Genomic DNA, 19,935 nt, shown 5'->3' on the forward strand with positions numbered 1-19,935 from the left:
ATATAAAATCAGAAAATTATTTCTTTCAGTTGCATAAAAACAGCAACTATGTATTTTCGATCTAGACATTTAAAAAGGGCTGAGCGGCATAGTTAATTTTTACCGACGATTATGTTAGTGGAATAAAACTTCCGTTAGCTCATCGTAGGCAACGAGATGAGAATTTTATGACAATTTTTTGGTGAAAATTATAAGGTGAAAAAATATCATTTGTAGATGGTTACATTGCAACGTGCGGAAATGAAACACTTCACAGGAAGAACACTTAAAGGTCATCAAGACACTGGAACACAAGTTCAGTCAACTCTCAAAGGTCAGATACTTTTCGACGGAACACTTGAGTTTCGCTCTATTTTTTACAGCTGAAAGAAAAAAGGCCAAAGTTGGGTCTTCGTGACAACAAAATTTGACATGACGTTTTAACTATTCGACTACAACCGTCCCACAAGTACCATTTCACTCAAATACAAGCCAACCGTTGTAAATTTTGCTCTCGAACCGCTGGGAGGGGTGTCACAATAAAAAAATCTACTCTTCAAACAATGCTCTTCCTCGTCATCTTCGGTGAACCGTACAAAGAGCCTACAAAATCTCAAAGAGAGCTACAGGGCCTAAACTACTTGCACTTCCTCCAGTTTATAAAGACACACAATCGAAACGACAAAAATTTGTCAAAAACATTTGAGCGTCTGGACCCAAGTAAATGCTAAAAAGAGGTCGTTTAAGCTTTTTCAATAAGTTATCGCGCTTTTATGTTTAAAAAGTTTGGACTGAAGTTTTGATTAGTGAATATCGACTCCACTTGTAAAACTATGCGTTAAATTAGCATTTAAAGCCAAAAAAAATTAAGACTCTCGTAACAGGAAAGTTAACAACCTGAAACGTAGAGTGAAAATCATTTCAGTTTACAAGGATCACCAATTCTGATTACCATGATTTGCTTTGCGAAATATTTCGCTCAATTTTAAAGTCCAACTATTGTCTCAAGCAAAGCAATTTAATGGTTAAACTGTTCTCGAACAACTAGAGAGGCTAGAAAAACTTTTATGGTGCACGAACTTTTATGGTTTCGTTTCAGCTACACACACTTAATTTCTGAATGCACGCAATTGAAATCAGTGAATTTACGCAATTCAAATCACCAAAAACACTGAAAAGAAAACGGTCTGGCAATATTTTGCATAAAAGACGGACACGTTTAAAATACAGGCTTCAAATCTCGTTCGAGAGTAATTAAACTTTACCGGCACATTGTCCAACGAAAGCCACGATTGGCCATTTTGACCTTCATGTCATTGAAACAAGTAGACAAGATAAAAAAGAAACCTAATCTTTGAAACTTTAAAAAGGACTAGAGCTCTATTAAACATCATAATAAATGGTGAGAGTTCTGAGTTATGATTCAAATTGCCTCCAGTTACATTCTATTTAAAGCAACTTAATTTTATAAGTAACTAACTTTTGGAGTGAAGCAAGCGATAAAAGAATAACGTAAACCATTAAAAAAAATAATGTAAAACATAAACCGACTAATGTCGGAAGAATTGCTCTCGAACGACAGGCGGGTGGAATAACATTTACCTCCACCGGGATTCGACCCATTGACCTCCCGTTTCATAAACATATGCACCACCGAGTGTGCTAATTGTCCCTCCTTTTTTCTTTGCTGCAACCGACTTTATATTAGCAACAAGCTTTAACAAAAGAGATCACTCAAAAATGAAGAACGAAAGGTGTGAAAAAGTCACTTGGTAAGTCAAAGAATGTCCTAGAAAAAAGCACAAAATGGTCAAGCGAAAAATTTGCATAAAAAAGACCAACACGTTTACAATTATTGCTATGAACTTCGTTCAAGAGCAATTAAAAAGTAACGTTTAAAAAGTAATAAGGAAAACTCACTATACAGGGAGAGTTAAACAAATGACGTTACGCATACAATTCAGTTGCAGGCACTTAGAAGGCCGTGAACAATAAGGCTATTTTAAGCGTTTAGGCGTCATTTTTTTCCCAAATTGAATCCCAAAAAGAAATTTTAATCTTGAATAATACCAGCAGTTATAACTGATACACATAAGGAACAAACTATTAGACCAGCTCTAAATGTTAACGCCTAGAGTTCAAAATTAAGTAAATGCTAGAAAACAAAGGTCAAAGTTTACGTAAACAATTGTGCTTCAGCTGAAAAAAATGTAGAAAACTTATTTCTCTCCAAGTCAAGAAAGACTTCAACTGTTGTCCAGACTATCCTATAGCTTCTGCGGATATTGATAAGGTTAGTTTCCTGCTTTGCACAATTCTTTCAAGTTTTCTGGCCGAAGCAAGACAGTCACTCGCAGTAGCTTTTAACAAGAAAAATACGTAAAAACTCTTTCATTAATTTAGTTTGAAGATTAATCTATAACCATTGCAAGCCAGAAATTCTCTCATTAGCCCTTGTCAGGATAATTGTTTTGTTTTGTCAAGATTTTCCATATTATTAAACAAGAGTTTGCTATTAAAAATTCCTTTACTTTTTATTATGACCATACGATATCTTAATCCCAAAACTAGTTTTTAGAGCAAGGTCTTGGTAGAAAAAAATTGAGAAAATTTAAATTTGTAAATTACGTGAACGACGACCCGGAATGTTTTTTTTTGAACTTCAAGTCACGCCTAATACAAAATGCAGCCCAAATAAGGCCTAAAGAGTATTTCGACTAAAAATGTTTAAATGTGACAAGTTTAACCCGATTTCTGATAAAAACCACTTCCCTAGTTTTGCCTTTTAAAACCCTCGGCAAAACAGTTGATGTTTCATCACTTGCTGAAATCCATTGCGAAAAAATTTGGCTTCCATGCAAAAACCTCGCTCAGAATAAACTGCGTTAGGTAAGAGTATTCAATAATCAGGTGCTTTTATGAAATTAAAAAACTGGTAATTATGATTATTGAAATTATTATCAGCTTCACTTTTTTTCAAAAAAAATATAAACTGATTCCACAGTAACAACAAGTTCGACTAATTGATGCTCGGAAAGCAGAATGTTTTTCTATGAAAATAAGTTATAAAGACCACAGAACTTTTAGAATACATGAATTTGTATTAAGCAAAGACTGACAATTATTTTGTCTAATAAAACTTGCATTCTTCAAAATGTCAGAAATACCACCAGTAATAACTTTGCGAATCCAGGGGCCTATCTGGTACCAATTATTGTATCAATAGAATTTCCATATGAGACTGCTAAGTGATCATTACTTCTCAAAATGGAACTTCCACCATGAATAACACCAGCTGTTAGTTACACATAATAAACAAATTATTAGACAATCTCTAAATCTAGAGTCTAGAATTTACAGTCTAGAATTCTCTCAATCTAAACGCCTAGATTTCAAAATAAAGTAAATGCTAGAAAAGAAAGGTCAAAGTCGAAAACAATTGTGCATCAGCTGAAAACTTAATTCTGAGTCATGAAAAAAATTCTTGAGATCAATACCAGACTGCCCGATAGCTTCGGCGGATATTGATAAGACTAATTTCTTGCTTTTCACAAGTTTTCTGGCCTCAGCAAGACAGTCACTCGCAGTAGCGTTTACCGAGAAAAACCCGTAAAAATTCTTTCACTAACTTAATTTCTGCTATTGAAAAAACCTTTTGATTACATTTCAGCTTTTATTTGAAGATTTACTTGTAACCATTAGAACCAACAATATGATCTGTGTTTTGTTTTGTCAAGAGTTTGTCGGTATAATTAAACAAAAGTTCGCTATTAAAAATTGCTTTTTCTTATGACTCTACGATAAATTCATCTCAAAACTAGCTTTCAGAATCAGATCGTGGTTGAAACATATCGCGAAAATTTAAATTTAAATTACGTGAATCAGGACCCGGAGTGGTTTTTGAACTTCAAATCACGTTGAACTTCAAAATTATGCGCAAAAAAGGCCTCTGATGTCATAAAGTGAATTTCGACAAAAAAGATGTTTAAAAGCGTGGAAAATTTATCCTGAGTTTTGATGACATTACTTTTACAGGTCTTAAAACGGAAAAACAGTAGATTTATACCACTTGTTGATTTCCATTTTTTTCAACTTCTTGCTAATAAAATTAACTTCAATGCTTAACTTTGCTCGCACTACAATTTGTTAATTCAAAAATCAGCTGGTTGCAGATGAGTGTCAACAAAATTTTTTCAACTTCACTTCTACGGCACTTTTTCCAACAAAAGTTATAATTTTATTCCATAATAACAAGTTCGACTAATTAATGCTTGAAAATCATAATATTTTCTATGAAAACGAGTTTTGAAGACCACAGAACTTTTAGAATACACGAATTTACATTCAGCAATTATTTTATTTATTTTTCATGAACTGATAATTATTTTTTCATGAATTTGCACTCTGCAAAATATCCCAAATACCACCAGAAATTACTTTGCAAATCCAGGGGCCTAACTGGTACCACTTATTGTATCAGGAGAATTCGTCAAATCCCTTTAAAATTCTTAGTCAATAATGTTTTGTCAAGTGACTTGAAGTCAATTAAGGATGAGATACGTTTATTTTGTCAGGAAAAGAGAGAAAAGGTGACAATGGTGGACGAGATCAAAGAGGACTTGCGCAGAGTGCAGAAACTTATGAACAACGAGCGTGAGTTCAGAGAGGCCATAGGTTAGTGCATTAGTAGATGTGGAAAGTTTCCTTTATTTTACCCAACTCACCACCGTGGCAATATAGCTATCTGAAATTGACAGTTTAAATATTGATCATAGTTTGTACCAATTCAGTGATAATGGTTTATAACTGTTTGTTCTACCTCCTATTTTGAAAAAACACAAAAGAACCAAGAGAACATTGTTCGATCCAAATTATTATGAAAAACACGGGCACAATTTTGGCTTAACTTTAATAGTGTAATGAAAAGAAATGGGACTACGCATTACTGTCAATAATCGTCCTTCGGTATACTCATGCATTACAGAAGGTGTAAATGCATATCTATATAGATTTTCAAATTTTCTTCTGGTGAATGTGAAAAATTCCCCTACTGTTTGTGTACCTTAAAGAATTCCGCATTTTCACGCCTGTACCTTACAAAGGCCCAAATAGTTGAAAAAAAATTCTGATCTTTTCCGTTTGTGCCACCCCCCCCCCCGGCTTAGTGGGTGCATATTATTTGCACAACCCAGACGCACGTGCCATATTTTTACATAATGATTTACTATGTAATGACACGTGCCGGGGGGCACAAAAAGAAAAGATCCAAAAATCAGTACATAGACTTGCAATTTAGGTTCTCTTAACGAGTCAAAAAACAAAAGAATTGTCCGCGACAATAAAAAGATCTAAATATGTTTTAGATTGGCTGTGTGACAAGTACAGCTGGACCCCAGTGGCAGATGCGAGAGATCTAATGCTGGATGTGGAGAGAGACCACCAGCTGTTTCTCTTCCAACAGGCATATATGATGAACAGACACATGTCGGCACACATGTCCAAGGAAAGGACCAACTTCAGGGTCAGAAATTACACTCTTAACCACATCCAATTTGCTCGACCAACAATAATTTTTTCATCCTGAATTCGGTATTGTTGTTTTTGCAACTCGTAAAAAATCCACAATTTGCAAACCGACTTGTCACCGAGTTAGCTTAGAAAAATCGGAAAACTTTGGCGAGCTTTCACAACTGTTATTTAATTCTTATCCAATGCCTTATGACATGATACAGATCCCGAGCGCTAACGATTGACAAAACGTATGGCGGCATTTACTATTATTCATTTCGCCGAATTTGGTTATGTCTTTTATGGTTCACTTTTTCAATTTTTATAATACAATTTTCCATTTTTATTTCAGAACCCATTGTTTGCTCAGCTCAATTTGAGATGATCAAGACAAGAGCAAAAAACTGCGGCAGTATAATACAATTGGACACCAACACCTATTAATGAAGATACAAAGGCTTCAAAAACCCAAAAAAAAAATCAAAAATATCATTTAAAACCACCTCTTCTGGTCTCAAAAAATGATACTCAGAAATCGCTCTGGTTATATTATTGCAGGGTCCGTTACTTAAAATTTCATGCTTCCACAATAGTTGCAATTTCTAGCTACGGAAAAATTATCAGACAAATGTAATTAAACGGAAACCAAACAGACAAAAGTCAAAAAACTTAGTCCAAATTTATACAGAAAGGATTTTTTGAATCTGGAAAATTAAACACAACCAAATAACCTCGGAAGAATTTCTATCGAACGACTAGTGAGAGCTCTAATTAATTGCAGCCTGCTTCAGTGGGGGGAGGGAGCCTGAAAGGAAACTAAGAAATTCATTAGAGGGCTTCAAATAAATTCATTAGAGGTTTATATATACAACTATTAAGATATAAAGTGAAAAAATGGTACCAGTTTTGGCGCACTTGTCATTTGACTTTGTGTCGCCAATAGAGTTAAGCTGCTTGAAATTGTAAATGAGATAACTTAAGATCACGCAAAACGCAGCAAGTCAAGGGCGTAAAAGTCACTCGAAAAACGGTCAAGCAAAACTTGCATAAAAAACATAGCCGGTAGAATACCGGAAAAGAATCAAAGCGTCGTCCATTATAATCTCTGACCCAAGCATATCAAAATCGGAACATCATAATGACAACATATGAACCATCAGAATAGAGTATTTTAGAAATAGTAGAACCAATTCTGCCAGTTCAGGGGTGTGTGTAGGTACTGGGGTTAGGTGGGGAGGGGTGAGGACAAGTGAGGGTAGGTAGCTGGAAGCTAGATAGGTGGGTGCGGGAGGGGGTTAGACGGGTAGGTGGGGGGGGGAGGTAGGTAGGTAGGGGGAGGTAGGCGGGGGTCTGTAGTTTAGATATGTAGATTTGACTTATATAGGATAAAAAACGACCACTTCACCTTGAGCAGTTCCTAATTATTATACCTTACAAACAAGGCTACTGTTAAAGTCCAATGTTCGAAAACAGAAGTCAACGATCAAAAACAGAGGTAAATGTTTGAAACGAAAGAAGTCAAAATTCAAGTCAAGAACAAATTTGCTCTAGCTAAAAAAACAATAGCCGGTAGAATACCGGAAACGACTCGAAGAGTCGTGCAATAATACCTCATATCTAACCCTAGTTTGGGTGGGGGCAGGTGTGTGGGGGGGGGGCAGGTGTAGGGGTCTAGTTGAGGGAGGGGGTAGTTTAGATATGTTTTCATGCTCTGATCAAGTGATAGCGTATTCAGTTCTTATGGCTTAAAATATCTCCTCGAGGATTTTCTGAAGTTAAACACTTTATCATCTAGACATTATTCTAAGGTTTAAATTCAAATTGCGCAAAAATCTACAAACTACTTTCTGAGGGCTTGAATAGTTTTGCGCGATTACCGTTTTTTGAAGTCGATTTTTAAAGGTCATGCCTACACTAATTCAATTGGCCAAAAATTTTTGTAAACCGGAAGCCAATTTGGTGAGTAGTTCGAATCAACTAGCAAAAATCAACAGAAAATTAACAAGACTATTATTTTCTCAAGACATTGTGTTTTCTGTTCTAGTTCAAAGGATCTCATATAAAGTTAATTTCGTGAAACTTCAGTCAAATCAGTTCCCAAATAACTATAAGAAGTGGGTTCGTTCTAAGCTTAGCGTAAGTAGTCAAAGAAAACTTGATCTTTGTATTCCTGTTTCAAATGATTTATATGCTGTGTCCGTTCAATCAATTAACTTTTTAAGAAACTTTTTAGTGACACCAAAAAATACGAACCATTGTCAAATTTAATTTGTTTTTCTCATTCTCTAAAAAACTGTTTTCAGTAATTTTTTGTCCATCAAGTCTTGTTTCATTGAGTATGCTTTCTGACAAATCAAACAAAAGAACGTAACCAGGTATGATTAAGGCTAAAAACTAAGTTCAGAAGTTAATTTTTTCTAAAAGCGTCTGTTCCTGTTAATTCCAGTTCCCCCTTATGAGTTAAATTTTCCTGTTTCAGATATATCCAAAACTATTGAGCTACATAAAACAGAATCGGGTATTATAGGGAAGAGAAAGAACCCGATAGGAGTACAAAAATTGCTTCGGTAGTTTTCTTTATTCGTTCCGGTTCTTGTCTTCTTAACAAAAAATGTTCTTCATGAACAAAATTGTGAAATCCAACATAACTATTAAGAACATAAATAAAACATACCCGGTAGATTGCCCAAAATTCCCGACATTGATTCCCATAACCCCGATTAGGATTGGAAGAATAGAGAAAAAATAGAAATTGATTGATGTACGAAAACCTTTTTAAAGTGTAAACTATTCTGATTTTGTTTTGTTGTTAGACTCGTACTTCTGAATGAGAGAACACGTAGTCTCTACAACAGAAAGCATGAAAGCAACTAAGACTTATAAGAACAAAGTTCACGTAGTGGGTTTGAAGTGTCCATCCCGTTTTTAATTTCGATTAGTTTTTGATATTGATTCTGTTGATTTTAGATGAATAGGCTAAGCAACTGCTTTTAAAAAGCACTTTGAGCAGAATGAGCAAAGAATGAAATTAGCCTAGAGTAGTCAACAAGATCTTGCAAATGTCAAACAAGCGGCAATATGAGGAAAAGCGAAACACATTTTTATTTGATGAGGTAAAAAACAGTACGAAAAGCCCTGAAATACAGTCCAACGAATTGAATGACAAAGTAAACACTCCACTATCTGACCAGCAAACCAAGAGCATCATTAAAACCAAAAAGACCAGCAGAGTTTTACAAATTAAGAGAAAAACAATTACGGCTTTCAAAATGTATACACTTCATGAATAAAATCCAAAATGAAAAAAATGAAATCATTTGAAAAATTTCCGCTTATTTTCATCATCAATACCAATTTTTGCTGTAATAACCAGAGGCCAGCAAAGTCTGGGCGCAGAGAACAGTACAAACAGAGACAAACACGAAAATTAAATTTGTATAAATAAGCCGAAAACACAGAAATTTCATTTTCCTTAATATCAAATTTAGCCTCAAAAATCATCCCAATAACACAGAAACAAAGAATGAAAAAGGACATAAAAGTACAAATTCTTAAAAAAGAAAAATTTTAATGAAAACTTGATAAAATTCTTGACAATATCTTCAAAACTTTTTCATTGTCACCGACCATCCTTAGCCCTTAAAAAAGATTAATTGGCCCTTGAAAATTGAAAAACTCGAAATCCAAATAAAATCGCAAAATACACAACAACTTTTTGAAATTAGGTTTGCAGTGCAATAACAAATCTTTGGATTGTGAATAAAAACCATATATGAAGGCAATAAGAGCCTGCTGAGATGAGGACGGCTTTTAATAACCAAGCTACAAATGACCACAATCAGTAAACATAAACCGACTAACGTCGGAAAAAATGCTCGAATGACACACGGGGCGTAAATTTTTCTTTATGGGTGCAAAAACATCAGACGCAGGTCGGATTCGAACGCCGACCTGCTGAGTCTGATTCCTTCACCTCGACAGAGGTATTAACCAGTCGGTTATCAAGGCCTTGTCATCTTATCTCTAACAACCGGTTTTGTATGAACAACAAACTTTATTTCGAAGTGACACAATTTGAAATCACTCAAAAATCAAGAAGTGCGTGAAAAAGACACTTGAGAAGTCACAGATTATTCCAGAAGAAAAGCTCAAAAACGTTCAAGCAAAAATTTGCATAAAAAAGACACACGGTTGCAATAATTGCTTCTCATTCGAGAGCAATTAAGCAAACAACAAATTACCAGCCAAATTTCACAATATGATTAATTGCTCTCAAACGAAGTTTGTAGCAATTATATTAGTCCTGTCGGTCTTTTTTATGCGATTTTTCGCTTGACCGATTTTTCGTCTGACGCTTTTGACTTTTCGTCCTCAAAAACGGGATAAACAGGCAGCGCCCAGCGGGCATTAAGTCCTCTTAGAGCCTTTCAGCTCTGTTTCAGCACTGTTTTGGAGACTTATACTTATGGTGTGAAGGGCGATTCTTAGAGGTTGAAGACACCCCCACTGTTGACCCCCCATCCTTTTGCCTCACCCCACCCCCCCCCCCCCACCGCACTAATGCCCCCATCCCAGTGATGCCCCCAATCAACCCCCAGTGACCCCCCCCCCCCCCCCCGTGGCTAGCTACTGGCGAACAACCGCTTGCTAAAAACGCAATTTTTTTTTACTATTTTGCAATTTTTTTCAAGCTTTTGAAAAGTTTTGACATTTTTTGATATTTATTAGCCCTAGGTGTCGATAATAGGTTACTGCATTGTTTCTCGTTGTAATGGAATGATTTCAACATTTCAACATCACGAATTTTATCAATTTTTTGACAAAACGTGCAATTTTTTCAAATTTTTTAACATTTTTTTTCCTTATTCAGGTTTTTCCAGACCCAGGAGCCAGGAAACATCCTAAGGGGTTTGATAATAAGTTACTGACAATTTTTTAATGGCAATGGAATAGTTTTCAACTTTTTAATGTTACAAACTTTAGCAATTTTTTAGTTTTTTTTCAAGTTTTTTTGAAATTTTTTGTAGTTTTTTAGAATTTATCAGCCTCAAGAGACGCGGAATTTCCTCTAGGATTTGATGATATTTTTTGCATAGTTCATAGATGAAATGTTTTTCAAGATTTTAATATCAGTAATTTATAATTTAATTTTTATTTTAATATATTAATCCTGTTTGTCCTTTATGCAATTTTTCGCTTGCTATTTTTTTGTCTTTCCGATTTTTTGTCTGACCCGTTTGACTTTCGTCTTCAGAAACGGGATAAAAAGGTAGTGCCCTGAGGTCACTAAACCGTGGCTAGCTGTTGACGAAGCCAACCCCTAGCCGGTCGTTTGAGAGCAATTCGCCCGTCGTTAGTCGGTTATGTTTTCTTTTTTCCTGTACGATGCTTGAACAAAAGTGAAAATTTAACTAAAGAAAAGCCAGCCTCGCATATAAATATTCACCCATTTTGAAAAATGTTGAATCAATAAACTCCGTATCAGCCTGTGTATAGTTGTAATCGGTATTTCTGGAGTCTCAAAACTTATGGTGTAGTGAAAGCAGATAAATACTTGATAAATGTAAGCACAATTAGTTGCATTGTTCTTTTCGGAAGGTTTGATCATGCGGGTGAGTATAAAAAGCTCGGTGTTAAAGACAAGAAAAATTTATAGATAATTGCTTGCAAGTATTGGAGGCTAAACATCTCTGAAATCCATTACCGAGATTACAATTTTCCAAATTTAGGACACTTGCCGAGATTTGATTCGCCAAAACTACGAACTGCTCGAGGAACGGAACAAAGAGGTCGAAACAATGGAGAAACACATAAAGAATCTCCATGATGACAACATGAAGCTAAAATCGTCGCTCGTTGATTCGCAGAGAATGGTTCGAGAGATGGTACACGATTTGAATTCTCTTGACCCTTTTCTACATTGGGAGCCGCTCCAGAACCGAAGGAAGAGTTACTAATTGGAGAGTACTGATGAAGTGAACTAACTTGAACTTCGTGTGGTTGTTCAGAATGTACGACGCAAGTACTTCCTCAGCTGGCCATACGCCTAAAACAATTTAAAGATATTATTTTGAGACAACATTGAGGAACCCGAATCAACCACGAAGTCGAAAATGTAAGCCTAACACAATCCGCTAAACAATCATAAATAAAAACGTTTTTAATTGCACATTCCCAAATATTATGAATACTGCAATCAGTTGAAATAATTCTGATGTAATATTTACGATTAAAACAGTCATATTTAGAGAGATCTCTTCACGAGGAATTGAAGCATGCCTGCAAGCCTAGCGAATCCATTTCTAGATTTTATGACCTTTTAAGTACATTTTATAACCTATTAAAGAAAAAATGGGTTGTAACTTTGTATCTATCTAGGTCGGAGAGAAAATTGCAAACCAACCACCGGATTTAAAACATCAAAATTGCTAATAAAACTTACAGACATTCCCAGTGTTGTTGAATTTTAGTAGTTCTTCAAACATTATTGGCCCCGTCAGATGACGAACGAGAACAGAAACATCTTTCTTTCCATTTCGTGCTTCGAGCAAGGTACTGTGCTTCTTCCAGCAGCACTCGCTATTATCTTCCTCGACAACTTCTGATTTGATCAGCTGATATGACTCAAATAAAATTGCACTATGCTTATTGACATTGTCTGTATCTGACAGATGCTTCCGATCTAGCTGCCTATCTCTGAATATCTGCACAAAAATGATAAGAATGAAAGATTTTTACAGACCATTCTACCGCATAATTAAGCAAACTTGCCTTGGCCAGCATAGACCACCTTCGCCCAACTTCTGACGATACACTTGGCTTCTGATCTTTTTCCACATCAGAAGTCATCTGCAATATTTAAACATAATTTACTAACATTGGGCGAATTGCTATCAAACGACCGGCGCGCTGTTGGCTTCGGTAGTAACCAGCTGAGGCTTAGAGATGCTAGCATTGGGGGGGGGGGGGTGTGGGTGATCAAGCGACGGGGGAAGAGGGAGAGTAAGGTTGGGAAGGCTGGAGAAGGTGACCCAAATCGCCAGGGGGCGGGTGAACGGGGGTTGAGAGGGGTGACTGGGGGGGGGGTCAAACTTTCAAGATTAAGAACCGCCCTTCACATCATTGAACGTCTCCTGAAAGCAGTTTCGGTGAATCCCGTATTCAGATACTAGCAAAGCTAAGAGAGTTGCCTGCCACTTAATGATATCTGGGTTTTACCTGTTTATTCCCATTTTTAGGACGAAAAGTTAGACAAAGAATCGGTCAAGAGAAAATTCGCACAATAAAGAGCTCTTTAATAACGAGCTCTTTATTAAGCGAAAAAGTTTATCAAAAATTATATCAGACCATGCAGAATATCAGACCATGCAGGAAATTGTTTGGATCTGTTCCTATTGTGCAGAAAAAGGCAGAAACGAGGACACACTGGAATTGAAATTATTCAAGAGGTAGGTGGATGACAAAGTGTGCACGGTAAAGGGGAACCCTCTAGATTACCTTGAGTATGCAAATTCTCTTCACAAGAACTTACAATTCACTCTTGAGACACCAAACGGAAGTGGAGACCTGGCATTCCTAGATCTAAACATAAACCTAAACGAAGATAGAAAAATCAGCTGTCATTGGTATCGAAAATCAACTGATACCGGCATAATCCTAAATTTCCGTATCTGTGCACCGTTACAACATAAGAGAAATGTGATTCAAGGGACTGTGCATAGGATTTTTAATGCGACCAGTGACTGGCAATCCTTCGACGTAGCTCTGAAGAAAAATCAAGAGATCTGGACTGAAAATCATTACCCAACGGAGTGGTCCTCCAGTATTTTAAATGAGACGTTGGATAAAATAGTCACGAAGGAAAAGGTCACGGCAAAAACAACCCAAAATGAACAACATCCTAAAAAAGTTTAAAGTCTTAACAATAGGGAACCTATACCTAGGTTTTTTGTTCAATACAGAGGAAATATCAGGCAAAATTTTGCAAGTAGACTGAAAAAATTGTGTGATATTCAAATCATTTTCACAACAAGAAAGCTAAGAACTTGCTTGCCTAAACTAAAATCACCTTTTGATAAGAATCTGAAATCGCATGTGGTATATAAAGTTACATGTAATGGATGCAGTTCCATCTATGTTGGCCAGCCCCGCCGACATGTTACCACTAGAAATTCAGAGCATCAAAAGAAGGATTCCCCTGTTGGACAACACCTTGTTGAATGTTGTGGTACAACGCATAACGTAAAATGGGAGATTCTTGATTTTTTTCGCGGGGTTGAAAAGCTAATGACGCTAGAAGCGATTTACATCAAAAAACTGAAACCGCAATTAAATACGCGCGATGGGTATTGGGAGCGGGAGTTGACATTGAAGTACTAGTTCAAAGACAAAAATTTGACTTTTAAAATTCAAAAATATTCTGGTACATCTTAATTCGAAATTTTGTCAACCCCAAAAATTAAAAAATAAAAACAGATGGGAATGAAAGTAAAAACCCTTTTCAGGAACAAAAAGCATTATACCCGGGCATTTCATAAAATCCGGAATAAAAAATGAATTGATTTTAGTGTAATAAGTGTAAATAAAATGTTGTAAATGCGATGTTAACTGTAAATAAGTTCAAAAATTCGATGTTATTTTAACTCATTTCTTAGTCAAAGACCAGTTTCTATACTTTGCAAAGGATTTCATTTAATTTTTAAACCTGACGATGAACGCAATGTTCGAATACGTTCGTTTTAAATAATCAATTTAAGTTTTAATTGACAATTTCTTCGCTGCATCTTATCAAAAATTGCTAATTCGACAGGAGCACAACCCGCGAGACTTTATGGCCTAGCAGAAGTGCACAAGAAGTGCACAAGAAAGGATTTCCTTTACGCCAGGTGTTGTCTATACCGGGAAGTAGTTATTATAATTTGAACAATTTACTCACGCCACTTTTAGATAAAGTACCTGGTGCTAATATTGAGACGTCAACGCTCGATGCACAGAGAAAAATAGAATCCATAAAATTGGGGCCTGATGAGAGCATCGTTTCTTTGGATGTGAAGAGCCTATATGCAAATGTCCTTGTTAATGAAGCAATTGAAATAGCCTTGAGGAGCCTGTGCTCTAGTGACCACGCCCCTGAGATGTCCAGATCGACTTTGAAAACACTCTTGAAGCTAGCTGTGACAAATGTCTGTTTTAAATGCAATGACAGATGGTTTTGTCAGGTGGATGGCGTAGCAATGGGCGCATCACTTGCAGTAACTCTGGCTAACATTTGCATGAAATCATTTGAACATCAGATCAAGTCAATGAAAGAGATCACCAATAAGATCCCTAAAAATCAACTTGAGGCCTGTCCTGAATGCAACCGTAGAGTCACCTATAGAGGAAAAGGAGTGGAATGTGAGAAATGTGAGAAATGGTTTCAAGCAAAATGCCAAAACATTGTTGATCAACTTTACGCGAAAATGAAGGACATGGTGTGGTACTTCTCTAATTGCCAACAAATTAGGTAATGAACCGGAAAGGAAAAGACAAAAATTAGTAAGATATGTATACAATATAAATTGCACGCACGTTAAATGATGAACTGGACAACTTGCTCAGAAAAGTAAACACCTTTTATAGGAAATTGGAATTCACAATGAAAAATCTTGACGAAAATGGTAATTTAGACTTTTTAGACATGAACATCAATATAAATAGCTGTAGAGAAACTAATTGCGAGAGGTACAAGAAACCAACCGATACGGGAGTTGTATTGAAATTGCGTAGCTAAGCTCCAATCCAAAGTCTAAAGAATTTTAGAAGCACGAGCACTTGGCAAAATTTTGACAAAGCTCTGAGGGAAAATGAAAGTTTTTGGCTAAAAAATCAATACCATGAAGGCTGGACTTCCAAGATAGTCAACGATGCTTTACACAAAAACATAAGTAAAACTAAATTGAAAAATGACGGAAAGAAGGTATAACTGAGGGGACAAAAATTGCCAGTGCAAAAAATTGAACAATTATTTTTCCTTCAGTATCAAGGTATCACCAGCCTGCAATTGAAGCCAAAATAGGTAAAAACGTGCGGATTGACAACCATATTCACAACGACAAAAATATATACTTGCCTGCCATCCCTGTAATCTAGTTTTCATAGCAATCTGAAGTCTCATGTTGTCTACGAACTCAGTTGTTGTTAATAAAGTTCCACCTACGTTGGACAAACGTGTCGACATTTGACCACGAAAATTCTTCGTATCAAAAAACCGATTCACCGGTGGGACAATATGTAATAGAAATATTCTGTGGGGCTCTAAAGGCCTTTAATTATAAGAATTTTGATAAGTGCCACGGTAGTGAAAAACTTATGATCATAGAAACTCTACACATTAGTAGACGCGAGCCACAACTGAAAACGCGGGACGAGTACAAAAGAAGGGAGCTAACACTAATATTTTAAGAGCCGAATGCATGCTCTGCCTAAAAATTTTCGAATTGCCATTTGCGCAACGTTATATTGCGGATCAAAACGAAAATCTTTTATTCAAAACTCAAAGAAAAAAAAACTCATTTTAAAAATTTTTAATTTTTTTAACATTTTAACAAACTTAATGGTTGAAACGTGTAAAATTTTTAGAAAAACAATATAAATAAACAATCAAGACACGTTGCTGTATATATGCATATCTGTAAATATATTCTTAACAATTTTAAACTCCTGACTATGCCAGTTATTGCGGAAACGTTCGAGTAATTTAACTATTTTATATTGACTTTTAACACTTTTTAGCTAAACAGAATATAGATACAAAAAAATTAGTTTTCTTGTTTTTCTCTATTTTCTTATTCGAAAGATGTCATATACTAATTGTGTTGCCGGATCTATTCTGTTACTATGCAAGAAAAAAATACGTGCTCCCCGAGGGCGTAAAAACATTAGCTCACTATGGTTGAGGGCGGGAGAAAACAGAATAGATCCGGGTTGTCAATATGAATAAGACTCCAGTCAAGAACAGGGCCGGTCATCATATGGATCTGGCAAATGATCACTGAATTCAGCAGCGAGTAAGGTAGCTACTACACAAATTTTGAAACCAGTATTTCGTGAGGGACACAAAACGGGAAGATTTTCTGAATAGGGTCTCAGTAAATATTTTAAAAGAGAGCTCGGGGATCCAAAGGTGTGGTAAAGGTACGCAAAAAATGTATCCAACAAATTGAGGACTGGCCTAAAAACAAACAGTGCCTACCACCGGGCATACGTTAACCTCAGTATAGAATTATAAAAACTACATAGAAAATCTCATCAAAAGTTGTTTTTGTCATTCACAGTTGTTTTGTCGTTCATACATTTGCAACTCAAATCGCCAAGGACATTCAATGTTTAAGAAAAGCGCCGGTTTGAGATACTTGTTTACACCAAAGCACACCTTGCAGAAATCTCTAAAATTTGGTGGAGCATCCGGAAGCTCCTGGTATCTCAAAAGCTTTAGACTAACAAATTGCTCGGGTTGACAACCGATTTGATTGCTGTGCCCTGGTTGGTGACTGGTGAACTCTCTAGGCGAGAAGAAGCATGCAAGTCCAATACTGGCACGACCCACAAAAGCTGCTTACCTGTCTTCCATGGTACCAGTGTAGGCCCATCGTGTCTCTTGTCTGTTCCGTACAGGTGACTTGGTTCTAGTACTGAGGGCATACGTAGTGAAGCCAAGGTTTGTTTGGCGAGACTACTTGGAACTCTGCGTTTTTAGCCAGAGCTACATTTATCACTCTAGTCAGTCTTCATTTAAAAATTGCATAACACTTCTCCAATTACTATTTTTTCAAGGTGCTTAGAGTTTTGGCATAACGAAACAGTAAAAATTAAACAGTTATGAAAAACAAAAAGCAGTTACAAATTATCAGAAATTCCAGGCGCCTTTTTTCTCTTTTATTAGTTCTTGCCAAGAGCAGATAACGCCTCATTTGTTTCAGACAGGGTTTCCTAATAATAAAAGAACGTATTTTGTCTTTTGCTTTAACTTTTACTCCGAGGCATAACATTGCAAATTGGTTAAATATATTACTCCTCTGAGCCTGAGTCAGTTCTCCCGAAAAAAACAAATCACATTTTGCAGAGTTAAAACTCAAGTCGATCTCTTCTTCAGAAATTATTTTTTTAAAATCTCAGTGCATTTTTCCAGTTATCAGTCAGATTGCCATCTTCCACTTACCATGTGTTGAAATTTGAACTGATTTGAGTAACGAGCGCCTGTATCGTTTTGGCGAACAACTGAGGCTCTTCTTGTTTAGTCTTTTCCTCTGACTGAACAAATATATCTCCATAAAACAAAAAACTGGGTTTACTATAAGCGGCGCATATATAGCTGCTAACAATCGGTCTGGCATTGCCTACATGTTTAAGCATTGTTTCCTTATGCAAAAAATTGAAGGCATTTTTAAAACGTAGTTTTAGTGAAACATCAGTTTCGATGGAGTGTGGTGCCAGGGGATTTTTAAAAAGATGAACTGCTTTTTATGCACAATTGCGAGCTTCGCAGCCAAATCTGGTTCTACCAAAATATGAAAAAAATGTGTCTTACGTGCCTCATTGGCTTTTAAGCTCGCCCATTTGGACAAAATTTTACTTATGCACCTCCAACAACTATTATGCAAAGATCGCCATCAATTTGTGGTAGCGCAATCAGATTTACTCGAAAAAAGGCTTTCAGAGTCTCATATAGCATTTTGTCTGCAATCAAGGTCACTGGTTTCGCTAAAGTTTTTCAAATTTCTGAATCTGCAATACTGTTGGACTTACAGGTCCGATCTATCAAAACCTGGGTGCTGGACCAGAAGCACTGGCTACCCAGCCTTTGTTAAAACATCTAACGCTTATGAAAACATTGCAATCGCTCTTAAGAACAGGTTCTGAAAAATTGGGAGAAGGAGCATTTATATTTGACGGCTTTTATGGTTTTTCCAACAACTTCTCGTAATTGCTTGTATTGCATGGGGGCAGACTTCTCCACAGAGAAGGTCAAACGAATGCCGGCTCGTTCTATGTCCTTGTCCGCTGAAAATTATTTAACACGTTCAATTTCCTTGATTTTACAGGCTTTAAATTTTTTTACGATCAGCTCCAGGAAGGTGACCTTGTTAGCTGTTATCTTCTGACTTATGATTGAGCTCAAGCTTGCCGTTTTCTTCTCAGCCCATCTGAAAGGCCTAGAAGACAGAAACTTACTCAAAGGATATAATCCACATCTGAATGTTAGAGGGTTCGTTCTTCAATCTCGTCAATTCGCTCCCTGAGTCAATTCGCCTGTTGAGCGCATGCCTTGTCGGGAACGCGCTTGAGAAAACTCACTTTGGATGATTTAACAATCTCCTCTTTTCCAGAATTGTTTTTTAGTTAGGTCAACGCAAAAATTATGATACCAGAAACTACAACAACCAAATTGAATCAGTTAAAGAGCCCTGAAGGTTTCGAACAATTCTATGCTATGCAGAATTTTTAAAGTTTTGAAGGCATAGATGAAAAATGCATTAAAAGAGAAGAGATGGTGGTCCCAAACAAAATCGCCTTGTCAAAAAACAGCTAAGATTACTGGGCTGATAAAATAAAAGTTAAAAAAGGGGTGAAACAGCAAATCAAGCTAACGCAAAACCGACTTATGTTCCGAATGTGCCTAAGACCCATTTAAAATCAAATCTTTTGGGGCAGAGCTCAGTTTTTAGACCAATCGTGCCTAATCCAGATATTCAAATTATCTTCCACTCCTTGAATAGACAAACAATGCTTAAGCATGTACTCAATGTAATTGCGATGGTTTACAACCATATACCGCTACTTATAGTCAACTCAGTCTCCTATATCGTGGAGATGATATGAACTTGTCGGAGAAGAGACTTAACGAGAGGGACCTAGAAGGACCTCCTTTGAAACACATCCACTGTTCTCTTTTGCTGTTCCACTTTGTTTGAGAACAATTATTGAAATAGAACAAGAGATCAAAGACACCAAAATTCAAAATAAAAAAAATTCACAATCGAAGTTGAATTGAGTTGAAGAGTAGTTTTCCGCTTAAGAAGTGGGCCCGGTTGCTATAGAGCCACAAAACCATTCACACTTAAAAAGAATCTTAAATTAAAGAAAATCAGTCTTTGAAATGGATATGCTCAAAGATGCCAGAGAAGATGTTTTGCCCCCACATCTCTGCGGTCCTATGTCTTTTTGCACACAATCACCCCATACAAGTCATACCATCAACTTCTCTAACACAAGTCGTATCATAAACGTGTGTCTACCACCTAGGTCTTTCTCTGAGCCCTTCATCGGATGAGCCGCATGAATTATTTTGATGCCCTTCGCAGATTAGTTTTCTTTGAAGGAGAGCAAAATTGAATGTTTGGTACGATGTTATTAGTGATTCGATGAGTGAGCATCCAAGTAATAATAAAACACATTGCGAGACCCATC

General features: G+C 36.4%; 2 protein-coding genes across 2 annotated transcripts in view; one reads left to right on the forward strand and one right to left on the reverse strand.

Moving 5' to 3' along the window:
• The window catches only part of LOC142342932 (calmodulin-lysine N-methyltransferase-like), a 28,650-nt gene extending 11,481 nt beyond the window's left edge, over window positions 1-17,169 (reverse strand). Inside the window, exons 1-4 of the mRNA XM_075394611.1 lie at window positions 16,990-17,169; window positions 12,259-12,336; window positions 11,930-12,191; window positions 11,473-11,533 (exon numbers count right to left, since the gene is read on the reverse strand). Coding sequence (XP_075250726.1) covers window positions 11,473-11,533; window positions 11,930-12,191; window positions 12,259-12,336; window positions 16,990-17,169 — 581 coding nt within the window. The remainder of the gene's footprint in view (window positions 1-11,472; window positions 11,534-11,929; window positions 12,192-12,258; window positions 12,337-16,989) is intronic.
• On the forward strand, window positions 259-11,722 carry LOC142342582 (uncharacterized). Its single transcript, XM_075393957.1, has 4 exons — window positions 259-313; window positions 4,554-4,653; window positions 5,343-5,500; window positions 11,217-11,722. Exons 2-4 carry the CDS (start codon window positions 4,575-4,577, stop codon window positions 11,442-11,444), a joined length of 465 nt encoding a protein of 154 aa, XP_075250072.1. The 5' UTR covers window positions 259-313; window positions 4,554-4,574; the 3' UTR covers window positions 11,445-11,722.
• Window positions 17,170-19,935: the final 2,766 nt, after the last annotated feature.

Source organism: Convolutriloba macropyga, chromosome 7, assembly GCF_964194025.1.
Source record: "Convolutriloba macropyga chromosome 7, txConMacr16.3, whole genome shotgun sequence".
Classification (NCBI taxonomy): Eukaryota; Metazoa; Xenacoelomorpha; order Acoela; family Convolutidae; genus Convolutriloba; species Convolutriloba macropyga.

What these genes read in the sequence shown, in the direction of transcription:
- LOC142342582 (XM_075393957.1), top strand. Translation starts at nt 4,575, where the DNA reads ATGGTGGACGAGATCAAAGAGGACTTGCGCAGAGTGCAGAAACTTATG. An exon ending in TGAGTTCAGAGAGGCCATAG is followed by an intron (nt 4,654 to 5,342) that starts GTTAGTGCATTA and finishes AATATGTTTTAG; the next exon opens with ATTGGCTGTGTGACAAGTAC. An exon ending in AGGAAAGGACCAACTTCAGG is followed by an intron (nt 5,501 to 11,216) that starts GTCAGAAATTAC and finishes TTCCAAATTTAG; the next exon opens with GACACTTGCCGAGATTTGAT.